We start from the raw sequence: 16,450 nt of genomic DNA, 5'->3' as shown, positions 1-16,450 counted from the left end.
CTCATTGTTGTAAAACTTTGACTTCCTGAAACCACAGGTTCATATTCTGGCATCCCCTGAGATAGATCATTTGGGTGGCATGCAGTATACTGTATGCTGTGAGTATGAATTTTGATAAGACTCTAGAAACTAAATTAGTTGTGGACTTTGTGGCACTTTTTATACAAGTAAAAGGTTAGTTCTAATGTCTGGGCCAAAAGTTCCCCTTTCCCTAATATTGTTCTGTGTGCCGTGTACTATTTGTCTACGGTCCTCTACCTCAGGCTGCATTTCAGGGGTGGTGTATGCATAGAGTTTGTGAAATGCAATTTTTATCTTTGGGGATAAAATGCACAATATAAATATAATATAATGATATTGGATGTGACTGTTCCGCTGACTTCAGTGTCCTCAAAAGGAGAGCTTGCTCGCCAAGGCATTTCTGTATGTCAGAACCATTAAAGCTCTGTAGCTTTCATCCTGGCACCTATCAACAAATTTAATCCCCTGGCAAGAGAAAAGTCCTTTTGTGGTTCATAAAGTCTCTTTAACAACAAGAAAAACAATCATCATTCTCCAGATCCCAAACTAGAAACACACGGTTGTGTAGACTTAAAAGTTGCAAATATATATGATCCCAAAATTTCCAGATACCAGAAAGGAAACATGCACATTTATTGGAAATCATGGTCATCCCTCAGAATCAAATGTTTGAAAATAGGGAGAATATACTTTGTTTAGTCTACATTCTTATTCTTAGCTTGGTGTCACAAGGGGAAATGCTATGTAATGACTTGCACCAATCAAAGCCATTTCTTACTCATTCAACTAAGCACATAACTTATGCTGATACTTGAGGAACTAATACAACATTCAGTCAAATATTTTTGGCAGGTCAAGTATATCAAAATACAATTGTATAGTTACTTTTTATTGAATCCAGCAACAGTCTTTAAAGTTTAGCCAGGGTTTGGTTTTAAAACAAAGCTAAAAATCTTTCTTGAGTTTTTCTTTTTCCTTTAGAGAGGAGATGGGGATTGAGATGCATCTTAAATAAATCACTATTTAAGAAAAGATGTAGCATTTAGCTACTATTGTGTTCCTACTGAGATTTAAGAAATCTGAATATAGTAGCAGGTTATCCAAACGTACTGGCAGTAAGTACACAATCTAGTATATTCTTTTCCTTTTCTGAGACTGGGAAAATGAGATGAACTCTTCATGTTGTTGACCCCATTCATTTTAGTAGTTTTTAAATTATAAACTACTTGCTAGTATTATATAATAGAAAACCCAACCTCTAAAGTATTCAAGAATGTTTACAATATTTGGTATTGGTAAATAGACTTTTTCATTAAAATTATAGCATTTTAATATGTATTTTTCAGGTAAATTACTCTATACAGTCATCATCCTCCAAGAACCTTAAGTAAGTCAGGCGTGGGTTCATTTCTTCATTACACACAAATTATCAGAACAGTCAACTTGTTGCTTGGCAGTTAAGATTCTGCCAGTGATTAGTTATTGGTGAGAATTCTCACCGTTTCCTAAGCATATAGGTTATAATGTAGGAGATAATCTATTGTGCAGGCCTAGGTGAAGTGAATTCTAGCTTCATATCAATTCCATTTGAGGCAATTAACTCTTTTCTGGTAGGAACTTTCCAAAATACGATCCTGATCTTACAAAGTTTACTCACTTCACTGACACTTATATGCAAATAGGCCCATTTAAGTCAATGGAACTACCCATGTGAGTAAGCATTCCTTGTATGAGTAAGGATTGAAGAACAGGCTCTTTAATGTCTTTGAAAAAGCTAGCATAAGGCCCATGTCCCACATACAATCCTAAAAATGTAGGGCTGGAAGGGCCTTGAAAGATCATCAGGTCCAGCCCCTATGATGAGACAGGATCAAATATGCCAAGATCATCTCTGACAGGTGTTTGTCTAGCTAGTTCTTAAAAATCTCCAACGACAGGGATTCCACAACCCCTCTTGGAAGCCTATTCCAATGCTTAACTATCCTTATGGTTAGAACGCTTTTCCTAATATCGAACCAAAATCTCCCTTCCTGCAGATTAGGCTCATTACTTCTTGTCCCTACCTTCAGTGGACATGGAGACATGAACAACAACTGATCACTGTCAGCCCTTAACATATTTGAATACTATTCTCAGATTTCCTTGGTCATCTTTGTCCAAGATTAACATGCCCAGTTTTTTAACCCTTCCTCATAGGGCAGGTTTTCTAAAACTTTTTTATCACTGTCTCCAATTTGTCCAATTTGGCACCCAGAATTAGACACAGGACTCCAGTTTAGGCCTCAACTGTGCCAAATAGAGTGAGACAATTACCTCCCATGTCTAATGTATGACATTCCTAATGTTGATCCACCCCAGAATGATATTAGCCTTTTTAGTAACTAGTATCAGGGGGTAGCTATGTTAGTCTGTATCCACAAAAACAACAGGGAAAATGGTGGTAACTATCTTTTCTGGAGAAAAGAGAAGTTAGTTGAGATGGGCTGGAGCTGTTGCTGCTGCTGCTGCTGTTAAAGTCCAATCCCGTCTTCTAAGATGACAAAACGAGACAAATACACACAAAAGGGGAGAGAAAAGAACAAAAAGATAGAGAAATGCAGCTTCTGTCTCTGGTGTTCACTTTGACTTGCAACCTCACTGCTGGAAAAACACAGGCACGGAACTATGGATTGGATGTATGGACTATAAGTGGATAGAAAACTCACTAGATCATCGGGCTCAGTGGGTGGTGATCAATGGCTCGATGTTTATTTGGCAGCCTGTATTAAGCGGAGTGCCCCAGGGGTCAGTCCAGGGGCCGTTGTTGTTCAACATCTTCATTAATGATCTGGATGATGGGATGATTGCACCCTCAGCAAATTCATGGATAACACTAAACTGGGGGGAGAGGTAGATATGCTGGAGGGTAGGGGTAAGGCCCAAAGTGACCTAGACAAATTGGAGAATTGGTCCAAAAGAATTCTGATGAGGTTCAACACGGACAAGTGCAGAGTTCTGCACTTAGGACAGAAGAATCCCATGCACTGGAGACTGACTGGCTAAGCGGAAGTTCCGCAGAAAAGGACCTGGAGATTACAGTGGATGAGAAGCTGGAGATGAGTCAGCAGTGTGCCCTTGTTGCCAAGACGGCTAATTGCATATTGGGCTGCATTAGCAGGAACATTGCCAGCAGATCAAGGGAAGTGTTTATTCCCCTCTATTCGGCACTGGTGAGGCCACATCTTGCGTATTGCATCCTATTTTGATTCCCCTATTACAGAAAGGATGTGGACAAAGTAGAGAGAATCCAGTGGAAGTCAGCAAAAATGATTAGGGGGCTGGGGCACATGACTTACGAGGAGAGGCTCAGGGAACTGGGATTGTTTAGTCTGCAGAAGAGAAGAGTGAGGGGGGATTTGATAGCAGCCTTCAACTACCTGAAGGCGGGTTCCAAAGAGGATGGAGCTAGGCTGTTCTCTGTGGTGGCAGATGACAGAACAAGGAGCGATGGTCTCAAGTTGTAGTGGGGGAGGTCTAGGTTGGATATTAGGAAAAACTATTTCACTAGGAGGGTGGTGAAGCACTGGAATGGGTTACCTAGGGAGGTGATGGAATCTCCATCCTTAGAGGTTTTTAAGGCCCAGCTTGACAAAGCCCTGGCTGGGATGATTTAGTTGGGGTTGGTCCTGCTTTGAGCAGGGTATTGGACTAGATGACCTCATGAGGTCTCTTTCAACTCTAATCTTCTATGATTCTAAGATTCTTATCAGCCATTCTGAGACCTGACAAACTTGTACCAATATTAGGCTGTTTAGGTCATTTAGTTGCCTCTCTAGTCACAGGATCACAGCAGTGTACTTAGCCAATTAAGTAGGACTCTTATTAAACAGAAGGCAAAAAGAGAGAGAGAGGAAACAAAAGAAATAAGATGGGGAAGGAAAAGTTCATGGGAGGGAGGGAGAAGACAAAGTCTCCCATTCCAGGTGGTGTTTGGGTTTTAGCCAGAGCCAGTGGAGGTGGTGGTGTCATCTGGGTCCTTCTCTCTCTCCTGGTCTGGTTAGGACATCTCTCAGGAATCAGGATTATGACACGGAAGGCCTGGGGTCCCAGGAAATCGTAAGGGTGGCAGCCAGGATGATAAAGGATACTGCAGCGGTTGTTGGCAGACAGTTGCTGCTTCTGTTAATTTTTCCCAAAAATCTTTTGTTTTTAAGAACTCCAGGAGTGAGTGTTGGGTAAAATAGTCCATCCTCTCATTATTTTGTTCACCAGTGGGCCTAACTGCCAACACATCAGTTTTGGTTCATTAATTTCCAGTCCTCTACTTTTCTTATTTACCAGTCATAATCTTAACATGGTCCTTGAGTGGTATCAGTAAGACCCCTTTCTGTTTACATTAATTCAGTCCTCCTGTCTCCTTCTTCACCTTGTCTTGAACAATTTTATCTAACAAGCCATTGTGACAATCTATGAACTTTCACTCATTTTTTTACAGTTGAGCTTATAATTAGGAAAAATTTGTTGGTCCTGTTATCACAACAGGTCCCTATCTCTGTGGGTAATGTAATATAAGCCATCATAGTTTTTATATCAGTGCCTACCTGTCTGTATCTATATTACTTTTTTTGCTGGACTTTTAGTAATAAGTGATGCCATTGGAAAAAGTCCAATTTTTCTCAAAGTATATTAATCAGTACCTTATTTGCTAAGGACCAAAACTGCATTTTTTAATTTTCTTGAGATCAAGTCTAGTTGGTGATCAAAGAAACTATGTAAAGTTACTTTGCAGTAAATATCACAATGTCACCTATTGCTAGCCTAACTCTATTTTTTCAAGTGTGTGAGAGAGCTTCATTCACATTTTATAATTTACTTGCTATCCAAACATGCTTGTCACTGGCTTCCTAGTAGGATAACCACAGGATGAGACCATAGGAGATGCCATTTAAACATTTGTGTTTATTGTTAGAAAAATACTGAGTTGCAGTAGGTCAATGATTTGACCTTTTCTGTTCTTGGGAAATAGCAGAAGGGAGAACAGAATCAAGCAGCAGACAGAAGGTAGCAATTTATCATTTTAACTCACAGGAACCTCTTTCATTCCTCTTTTCTGTGTATCTCCATGCTCACGGAGGAAATCCGTGTCAAAATGGATCTTTAAGATATGAGTTATCTTTGTTTTTCTAAAGGAACATAAGCCTGACTTGACAACAAGCTGGAACAATGCACTTTAGTGAAAGACAAACCTCAGAATTGTAGATGATGTCAACAATTTGACAGTGCAGTGGAGTGACATGAATAAAGTTCAGAATTAACTTGTGTAATTCACCAGCCTGTAGGGAGCATTGGTTCTGTATTGCTTTAAATGGAAAATTAAAGTTTTATTTCCATGAGATACATTCAAGTTTCTGCTCAGGAAATGCTGTAGAGGGCAGCATGACTACACCAGAAGACAACAAACATACTCCAGTAACTAAATAGACCTTGCATTGGAAAAAGTGGTGACAATCTCAGACGGAAAAATCCAAGCACAAGATTACGACAGCTTCAGTTCCAGAATGTATGGGAAGCTGCTAGGGAAGAAAGTGAGATGGACTGGACTGCAGTGTCATCATTATTCCATGCTGGGAAAGGCTGGCTCAGCATTTTTTATTTTCTCTGGAATTGTCTAGGAGTTGGCTGAGAGCAAGTTGGCTGAACCTCAGTCTGTATACAGCAGAGATGATACTGGTCGGTTCACAGAACTTTCAAGAAGAGAGATGAGAGCAATATCTGCTCCTTCTGTTGGGAGGTGGCTCCACCTATTGCTAGTGAGATTTGCAATATGGGGAAACTTTGGGATTATGCCACGATTCTCAAATTCTTCAAGTCACTGTCTTTCCACACCACTATACTGACTATACTGCACATCACTGATGCTGGCATGAAAAGCAATCTACATCCACACTGCAGGTGTTCCCTGCAGAGATTTTCCCCACTGCTGGAGTCTTTCCTTGTGGAGGGAAGGGCTCCAGCAGCGGGGAGCTACTGGAGTCTTTCCCTGCTGCCTTGCCCCCTCCGCCAGAGTCTTTCTCCACTGCCAGAGTCTTTTCCAGCATGGGGAAAGGCTCCTCCAGCAGGGAGGGTAGCGGGACATGACAAGCCTAAAAATAGCAGTGTAAACAGGGAGGCTGGCTTGGGTGAGTAGACAGCTTTATAGGGTATGTACTAGTGTACATACGCATGCCCTTTAGGTGTGTCTCTACTCTATTCGATGCATGCATGAGCTCTACATGCCACCAGAAGAAGCATGCAGTGTCGATGTATCTGTAGAGGAGACAGCCTAGTGCACTGCGCCATGCAGCCTCCCTTTACTCTCCATAGCAACTGCCAGAAGGAGATTACAGAAGATGGAGCCTGAGAAGCCCCAGACCTTTGGGGTTCTTTTTCCTAAGCACCCACCAGCTGAAGGCTCTGAAAGTTGTCTGGGCCTTCCAGCCACCTGACGTGACCCAAAGGAATGGACCCAGAGCACTGGACTCAGAAGGATCTTCACAGGTTCCTCATATCATACCACTCAACTCTGCAACTTGGGCTCTGGATTTTCATTTTCCTGTACTGTCATTGGTTGTTGGTCCCTCATCGTTGGACCTCTCTCCTACCATTATGACCCTTCAGCTGCCCCCCCAAACTCTCGCTGTCCATTGCACTCCTCTTCTGTATTCTCTCCCCATAATTACTTTCCCATTTTTTCCTCTCTCACAATGTGTTTCCCTCTTCTTTACATTCCTCTATATTATTCCCAGAAACTGTTCTCCCCACCACTCCTCTCTTCCATCTCAGCCTCAGGGAGTGCATAACCTAAACAAACAGTTCCCGCCAAACTGACCTGGAGCAATATATATAAAACAGTCTGATCACTCTCCTGCCTCCACATGAGACTCAGGCACAACTCTTTACTCTTGGTCCCAGCAGTGCGGTCTCATAGAATCCTCCTCCTGCACAGGGCTTTCTGAGCTCTTTTGGAGGCCCAGGCCCAGCTGCAGAAAGCAAGAGAGAGGCAGTACCTTCAGAAGACAAACTCTTCTGCCCTATGTTGTTTGCATGTTGTAGCCATGTTTGTCCCACGATATGAGACGCACGTGGTGGACCAACTTCTGTTCATGAGAGACCAGCTGAAGAAGAGCTCTGTGGAGCTCGAAAGCTTGTCTCTTTCACCAACGAAAGTTGGTTCAATAAAAGATGTTATCTTACCCATCTTGTCCATCTCTTCTGCCCTAGTGACACAAGAGCCAGCAGAACATTAGCTCTCCCAGTGCTTCCACTAGCAACAGCCAATGATTTTGACTGATTATCACCTGTCTGCCCTTCCCCACTTTGCCCTCTCACCTGGATCCTTAACTTCTCCTTCCTTTTCCCCAAACTTCTCCCACCTCACCGTTATGAACTCATGCTCTCTTATCACATACCTAACCTATGTACATATGTCAACCTTGAATGTTGGTCAGTGTTGCTGAGGTTTTAACATGAGGCAGAAGAAAGTTCCTTGTGATGATGTGGAGTGCTAGCATGTTTCTACTGACAGTGATATGTGGGCATTAGCTTATACTGTCCCATAAACTTTACCTTTTAAGGGATGTCATACTTAGCCAATCCCTAACCCAAGTCTTTTTAAAAAATGGTCACATCCAATCTGCACATCCAAGCTTTTCTTTTTTCTCCCAATGTGTTTCCCTTTGTTTTAATTAATTTTCCTCCCATGATTTTGGAGCAGTCACACAGACTTACAGCACATAATATATATACAATTTCATACGTAGGTGCTGGAACTAGGGATGCGGGGGAGCTACCGTACCCCCTGGCTTGAAGTGGTTTCCGTCATATCCAGGGTTTACAGTTTGGTTCAGTGGCTCTCAGCACCCCACTATACAAATTATTCCAGCATCCCTGATTTCATAGCAGGATAACCTGTGGATTCTGGTTTTCATGCTTTGTTAATATTTATTAAGGTTTTCAACTCATTTTATTCCTTCTGGAAAGCCTTACAAAAGTGTTCCTTATCCAGTAATGAAGGAATAAAATACCAGAACTATCACAACTTTTAAAGATAATTCCTGAAGCAGATGTTCACAAACAGACAACTTTTATTAAAATAACAGTGGGAAAGAGTTTGCTTTTGTTTGTTTGGCCCTGGAGGAAATTAAAAAGCCTTTCTATAATTCTGATTATAACTTCAAGTGTGGGTTTTATTGTTCCAATGATGTGGTTGTATGAAGGATGGAAACCTTTAGAGTTTAAAACCTGTTTTAAAAAGCTATAAATGGAACTGTCCATGTTAATGTTAGGAAAACGGGTCCCATGGCAGTTTTCTCTTCTAGAAGTATTAAAGTGCTGAATGTGTAGGTCTGCTCTGATAACTAACTATATAAAAATGGCACCCTCTTAATCAACACATTGACTCCTCAGAATATCTACTGACTTGTGACCAAAAAAAAGTACCCTTACTGCTAACTTTTGTTAACTCTGCAGAACCAGTACAGCTAAGAGAGAGGAAAGTGGATTCTATTCTTTTTTGTGCATTATCAACAAAAATGTTCATTGGAGCTTTGCCATTGATTCCAATTAACCATAAGGGCCTGATCCAAAGATCATTGATATCCATGGGAAGATGCCACTGGGTTTGCACTGTTGTCACTGTCTTCAAGCTATGCCCTCAATGAGGTTGCCCTACTGAGTAGTGTAGATGAAAGTATAATTGCAAAACCTTTATTACTGGCAATGATGTGCGAAAAGGAAAGAACTCAGCTTGACTTTCAGGTCATAGAATGAGTTTGAAGGACAGGCACTTAGAAAAAAAAGTTGTGGGTGTTTTTGTTTTGTTTTGTTTTGTTTTAACCTGGAAGACAGTGAGAGATAAGAAACACCTACAATGCCATTTTTATGGAGTCATTTTTCAGAGTAGAACCACACTTGTAAAATAAGCTTTCCGAGAACCCCTCCAGAAATATGAATGGGTAGATTTTCTTTTAATGGACGTACGTTGATTCGTCTTGCTGAGCACAAGACCTAACGCTTTGCTGATGATGACTGAAGGGAAGGTGAGATCGAGTGCACTGTGCACAAGACTAGGAACTTTTGAGTTCTAATTCCAGCTCTAACTGTAACTCTCTGTGTGGCCTTGGGAAAGTCACTTTACTGATCTGTCTCAGTTACTTTATCTGTAAAGCTGGGATAATGTCAATTTATCCACCTGTCTGTCTAGTGTGTGTGGCGGGGGGGGGGGGGGGGGGCGGAGTGTGAGACTTCCAGATCCCCGAGGTTAAAATATATTTCTAGAAAATACAGTTTAGTAAGAATTTGAACTAGGAAGCTACATTTAACAGAAATGTAGCTGTGACATAACAGTGTAAAATGTTCTTAAGTTAGTTTGTGAATAGAGGCTGTTAATAACTGACTAGCATAATTTTTACCCTGTAGGAGTTGAGAAGACAGGTTTATAGTTACGTAAATGTTTAATTATAACTAATAAAATATTGACTTACTGATCTCAATGGCATGCTGCTAAGTTTGGAAATTGTTCTTGAATGCTCACCAAAACCTAGTATTAAAATCCATTTTGTTTACGTAAAAGGCTTAAAAAACAACAGAACAGAGAGTTGAGAGATACTGTTAAAACTGATGTGAAAACCATTGCATCACCAATACTTGTGAAACAGGAGGCAACACGAGAGGACAGGCAGAAGTGGGGCCCAGTCCTGCAAAGTGTTGGACATCTGTTGAGCAGCCTTACCTCTCAGTGAAATCACTGTTGGTGTTCAGAACCCAGAGCTGAGTGAATAAGGGAGTCTTCAGTTAAGTGGCAATTTCAACAAGTTGACAAAAATTGTTTCAAATTGGACTGAAAACAAACATTTTTGATGAATCAAAAAGTCAAAACAAATTTTTTGTTTGGGTGAAGTGAAACATTACATTTTCTTTCAATCATTTTAAAACATTTTTGAATTATTTAAAAATAAAATAAAAGAAATTTTTCAATCAAAAAGTCATTTCAAACCAGCAAATAAAAATGTTTAATTTTTAAAATGTCAAAACAAAATGTATTGATTTTTTTTCAGAATTTTTTTTGGAAATGAACAATTCAGTGAAGTCAACATGGATTTCTAAAACATTTCACTGAACCTGCATTTTTTGCTCAAAAGGTTTTGTCTTTAAAATGTTGTTCAACTCTTCAAGTGCTTTGTAGGATCAGGCCTATATTTTGCCTTCTGTATGACCCATTAAGTGGGTCATAAATAGGAAAAAGAATCTTAAATTAAAGATTTCTGCCAACGCACCTGTTACATGCTCCTTTGCACAGGATTCCATTAGCTCTTTACCATGTGATCCTAACTTACTGAACAGCTACTCAACGCAAGGAGCATACATTAATACATGCACACCAGTGGAGGCTGGTCACCTTGGAAGTGGGGCAGCAAAACTGACACACGGCATATTCAGAACCATGTGTCAGGTTAGCTTCCCCACTTCCAGCAGCCACCAGCCTCCACTGGTGTGAATGTATTAATGTGTACGCCTTGCGTTGAGTAGCTGTTCAGTAAGCTACGATCACAGGGTAATGAATTACATGACTCAAAATGGGCAGGGATTACCATATTTACCCAGGAGAACCTCTACTGCTGGAAAATTCAGCAATAAGTATTGACAAAACTATATTTTTATACATAGGTATTAGATCTGGACTGATTCCAGAATCTGGAAACTGAATCCCTTAAGATTCTGATTTCCGTGTCTGACCCAGGCCCAGAAAAGCTTATTTTCTGGTTTGGATACAAATAGAAACTTGTGAAAGTGGTTGATCTTGTGAGACTTCCATCACATAAGAGGATCAAATTAATGCAAGGTCATCTGATCTCACAAGATTTGTGCCATTTTGGCCCAGAATTGCCAACGACAGTTCATGAGATTTTGGCAAACCCTAGCTCTGATTTAGACTCATACCTAGATTCTAGTCTAGTTCTGACCTGGTTCTGGATCTGAATACTGCCTCTTTAGTCCACTTTTAGTATTTTTGTTCTCTGAAAATATTTTAACTGCTTTTTATAAATTCTTTTTTATATAAGTGTAATCTTCTGTCAAAAGTAGTTAAGATAAAAGGAAGCAGAGAACTCATGAAAACTTGGACCTGATACTGATCTCATTTACATTAATGTAAATCAGGTGTCACTCCATTGACTTCAATAACCTTCCAGTTTTAAACCAATGAGATTAGAATCTGATCCAAATTGTTTATCAAAACCAGGATCGATTTTAATTCATGACATCATTATAATGATGATTCTTTTCAATTTGCAGATGGGCTTCTTTCGCAGGAGATACAAAGAAATCATTGAGGCTGAGAAGAACAGGAAGGAGAATGAAGATAGTTGGGACTGGGTCCAGAAAAATCAATGAACTGCCAGAAAAAAGGGTCATGTGACACACACTTGCTAGCCTATTGGTCCTGCTCTTGTATCTTCCATATGTGGAAGAAGAAATCTTCTCCAGATTTTTCGGAGGCCCTGTTAATGCTGTGTTCTTTATCATCCTAACAAGCTAGGGAACATATCCTGAGGCAACCACTGCAGCCATGTCCGGTGACTGGAGCGATTTACATTTCCTGTAAGAGTTGAACTTTGAACTTTGGTAACCAAGCTGCAGTGCAGAGCAATATTTATGAATCCAACATATGTGGTATACCCTCAGGGGAAGACTGATACCTAAAAGTATTTTTATAAATATAAGCTTTTTATACTGATTATGTCTTTATATTTGTATCAATGTTTTATTGTTTCTATTGAATAGCTATATAGTTCACTCAAGCACTGATATCTGGCTAAAACCTTGGAAATACATATATGTATATATAAATCTTATTGTACTTTTGAACTTCAATGCAAAAAAAAAAAGACTTTCAGATGAAACTAGCTGAAAAACCTCACACAGCAAATCCACAAGGCTTTGTAATGTATATAGACCATTTAATGGCAATAAGCCAGTCTTTTCACATTTTTTAAGCTGAAGTTGACTTTTGAGTTATGAGCTAAAGAAACCTAAAGTATTACTCACATATGATTTTCTGCATTTGAATTTATCCGTTACTAATCTGAGCTGTGGAAAACAATTACTCACAGCCAAGTAACAAGAATTATAGTTCCACATTGCCTCTTGTATTTCAGGAATATAACCTTTTAATCACAGGGCATATTGCACTGAAGAAAGCAGTGAAGAATGTCTTCCTGTGGCCAACTCTGTCTCCCACATCTGTAAACCTTTGACAATAGGCAAGATTTGGGCAATCAAGATACTGCAAGGATATAATTGGGCCAACCACTAAGGCATCAACTAATTACCTTGTATTAAAAATGGGATTAGTTATATAAAAATTCATGATATAAAAGATGGTCTTTGATATTGTTAATGGTCATAATCTGTTTCACATGTTGCTGTCCAAGCTATGTGATACGTAGGCTAAAAGGTCTGACCATTATGCCTGCCATCTAAATTTTATACATCCAAGTTACAAGATTGTTTACATGATAATATTTAGAATAATGGCCATATTAGATAGATGAGCAAGTTAGATGTATTTCTAAATCTTGAGGTTTCATATTTGGATGCCTTTAATACTAGCTGTCATCCTTCATCTAGTATTAAAAACCGAGTTGAATTCTGGCACAGGCCTTGCTAAAATGCAGACCCTCACTCTCAAATAATTCTTCAGCAGATTTCTTACTGGGCTGGAAGAAACTCTGTGCTAATGAATTCGGCCATGTTCGTACAAAGAGCTGTTTGGTATCGGACTAGAAGTAGTGCTGCTGGTACACCACTGGTTTATAGACGTTATTAGTCTGCTTCTGCTCTTACATTTCAGCAGAATACATCAGGAGTGATTCCATTGACATGCTGGTAAGGGAGAGGAGAATCAAGCCTTGTGTGTTAGAAGGAGATGAAAAAGGAGCAAGATCACGACTGGTGTCTGATTGCGGCATGATGAAAGAGTACTGCAGGAACACCGAAGACCTGAATGCAAAGAATAAACAAGAAATCTGCATGAGTACTTGTCTGATCCTTACACTTGTGAAAAGGCATTTTCTTTGCAAATTCACTATCATTTCCAGCTACAAAATATGAACCATGTCCATACTTGTGCATTTTTTATGTGTCCCTTATTATTTGGATGCAGGTTGATACTTTATGTAGCAACTTTATCTATCTTAACTTCTAGGGAAGGAGACAGAGATAATGTTGTATCCACTCTAAATTTTGTCACTGAAGGGCCTTCTTATCTATGTCGGATTGGAAGTATGTTCAGCTGCATTTCCAAAATGATGACCGAAGTATAAATAAGAGAGAGTTAGGTCTTGTCTACTCTTACAGCCCTGCAGTGGCGCAACTGTCCTGAGGTGGTACTCCTCCCCAAGAATTGTCTACGCCAGGGGGTCAGGTTAGTATAACTACATCGCTCTGGAGTGTGGGGATTTTTCACGCCCCTGGGTGACGTGGTTATACTGACATACGTTGGTAATGTAGACCAAGCCTCGGTGTAGCAAATGACCACATAGCCAGAACATGAAAGGATCCAGTAAGCAAGAACATTGCTATAATCACTTATAGAAAGCTACAAATTATTTTTTAATGAGCACAAAGCCAAAGGATGATTGTCTCCTATTGCACTATTTAGTATCCTAGACTTGAGCCAAATTCATCCCTGGTATAATTCCACTGACTTCAAAGTACTTTTGCCAGGAATGTATTTGGCTACATGTGTCTGTTTGTACTGATAAAGTACTGAAGAAAGCTACAGACTGAGAAAGGTGTGCTGTTGTAAGGGACTGGATAAAAGAGAGAATAGATGCAGTATAAGGGATTGCCTAGGTCAAGTCAAGATATGTAGGGAAGGAGAGAGATCCTTATTTAATAATAAAGATATTTAATATGTCTCTTGACTCATACAAAATGATGTTGTTTGGCTAGATTAGTGACAATATACCATAAATAATCAAATCATAGAGGATCTCAGCTGCTGTGTGGTGTTAGGTATTTTGTGGTTCAGATGTCACAAAAGGTTTAGTTTTTCTATATGAGCTCATCATGAATTTCTCTATCAGTTTCTTGGCACGTTCCACTGTGACTGCTCCCTAGTTCCACTTAGGATGGTAAGATTTACCCATGAAATACACTAGGACATAGCATATTTAAAAATAATAAATTCAAATTTCATTAAACCTACAGGTTTTGATCAAGTATCAGTTGGTTTTAATCAACTTCTGAAAAGAAAACCAAACCCTTATGAAAACGTAGTACACTTCAAATATGTATATAAAGTAGATATGTGCTAAAGGTGTGCTGTTTTTTTCACAAGGAAGCACAAAGATATAAATCACTTAGGGCTGTTTCTGCCATGATCAGGGTGCCCCCTTAGAGGTGTAGAGCACCCTTGACTCTCCTTTACAGTCAGAGAAAGATTTGAGACAAAACTCAGTGAATAAAATTCACCTCTGCGCAGAGGGCTACTGTGAGGCCTATGCACTGCTTAACACCTAGCGAATCCCTATCTTGAGCGAATAAGTGATAGAGTGCTTAGGTCTTGCCTTAGGGCAAGGGTGATGGGGGAAGAGATGACTTCTTAAACGCTGCTGCAGGAATGGCACCCAATATATAGGGTAACAAAATCCTTACTACTTTGAAATGTAAACAAATAGTGAAGGACCCTCTTTGAAATCAAGAATGTTCAGGTAAATGGAATTGGCAAAAGCAGCATTGGCTCAAAGTGCAAAGGCTGCATTTGATAATGCTTAGTGCCATCTTTCTTTGAATGTTTTCTGTTTATGGGCACATTTTGGAATCTTGCACAATTTTCAGGCATGATATTATTATCTATGTGACAATGGAATATATATGTTGTTTTCACTAAAGGATTTAAGGGAATCATAGACCTAACTTCTGCCTTCATTTAAATTCATACGCTCAGTGGGATTGCTTGGATGTAAATGAGGGTAGGAATTGGCTCACATTGTACATTGATTAAACTGGCATGAAGAGTGTAACTGCTTTGGAGCATGAAATTGCATATACAGCAGGGTACCTGCACCATTTTCACTCTTTTTTTTTTCTTTTAAAATTTCACTCCTTGTGTATTGTAAAATTGTAAATTTCTTTTTGTGAATTTTTGGTGGAAGAATGTGTTTCACTATTATCAATGTCACCTGTATTTAGAAGCTAGGTGTGCATCTGTATTCTGATTCACTTGCACTGTTTTGGAAATGTCAGGTTTACAAAACTACAACTTTTTTGGGGAATAAAAAGTGGCTACAAAATTATTCTAATAACATGACTATTCTTATCACTTTTGTCCAACTCAAATATTTTGCTTTTGATTAGTTAAAAACATTTCCTAATTGTGTACCCACTTATTTATTTATTTTTGGTATTGGTAGCCTTTTATTGAAGTCTATGCATGTTTTAAATCAGGATTAGGCTCCGATCCTACGAACCCTTATGTAGTTAATTTTACTAACCTGAGTAAAGTTAAGCAAGCCACAGGCACAAGTGTTTGCAGGATTGGGTTCAAAGTTTGAATGTTTTGCATTACTGTTAATACTCTTTGAAATTTAAGGTAATCTTCTATATTTATTTGATGAAAAACTGGGAATTTGACTACATTATGGTAAATCCGATGAAATGATAAAGCCCATTGCCATTAATTTTATGTTTGATAGTATCACATTAGCTTCATCAAACCAAACTCATTCCGGAGAACTGGCCTCTCAGAAAGGACAACTCTGTCAATGGAGCAATATTTTAGTTAAGCATGAACTTTAGTTAAGCATGATGAAATTTAAAAATTATTGTAGTGTGCTTGTCAAGACTTACACTTTAGTCCAGATTTAGGAAAATTTTGAATCTAAAAGCAAGATTTTCTTTAGCTCAATCCACCCTTCTCCCTTCTATGTCATAGTATATGAGTAAAAACTGTTTTTGTCTGGCTTATCAAGCCAGTTTACTCGTTTAGTTGCCCTGTTTGTCCTTTCATTTCTATTACTTTTTTTCTTTTTTTTTACTTTTCTTTCTCTGGGTTTCATTTCAGAGTTTTCTCATAATTTCAAGGAGAGTGAAATCTATTTAATAAAATAAGAACTGGCCTTAATCTTCATTTAAAAAAAAAAAAGAAAAGAAAAACCTTTGAAGTGAACCTGAAACTGTAAGGTCCCAAACGTTCCTCCCATGGTGAAAAAAAGGCCCTGTTTTACAGAAGGCAGCATGTCGAGTGGTTGGAGTAGGGGACTAGGAGTGAGGAGTCTGCACATCTGTAAAGATGGGATAATATCTCTCTTTTGCAACACACTTTGAAAGCCTTAGATGACATGAACTCTATGAAATCCAATGATTCTGTTAACAGAAGAGAAAAGAGAAATTCTGTGACCATTCTGTG

At 39.2% G+C, this 16,450-nt stretch overlaps 1 protein-coding gene across 6 annotated transcripts in view; it reads left to right on the top strand.

Annotated features, from left to right (window-relative positions):
- Positions 1-15,347, top strand: part of ITGA9 (integrin subunit alpha 9) — a 294,730-nt gene extending 279,383 nt beyond the window's left edge. For 4 of the 6 annotated variants that reach the window (XM_078851717.1, XM_078851715.1, XM_078851716.1 and 1 more), the window contains one exon: positions 11,332-15,347. In XM_078851717.1, the coding sequence (XP_078707843.1) occupies positions 11,332-11,430 (99 nt within the window). In that variant the 3' untranslated portion in view covers positions 11,431-15,347. The remainder of the gene's footprint in view (positions 1-11,331) is intronic. The other 2 variants (XR_012157453.1, XR_012157452.1) reach the window with 2 other exon arrangements.
- Positions 15,348-16,450: the final 1,103 nt, after the last annotated feature.

Source organism: Lepidochelys kempii, chromosome 2 (assembly GCF_965140285.1).
Source record: "Lepidochelys kempii isolate rLepKem1 chromosome 2, rLepKem1.hap1, whole genome shotgun sequence".
In the NCBI taxonomy this organism is placed as follows: Eukaryota; Metazoa; Chordata; order Testudines; family Cheloniidae; genus Lepidochelys; species Lepidochelys kempii.
This window is presented reverse-complemented; position numbering and strand designations above follow the sequence as displayed.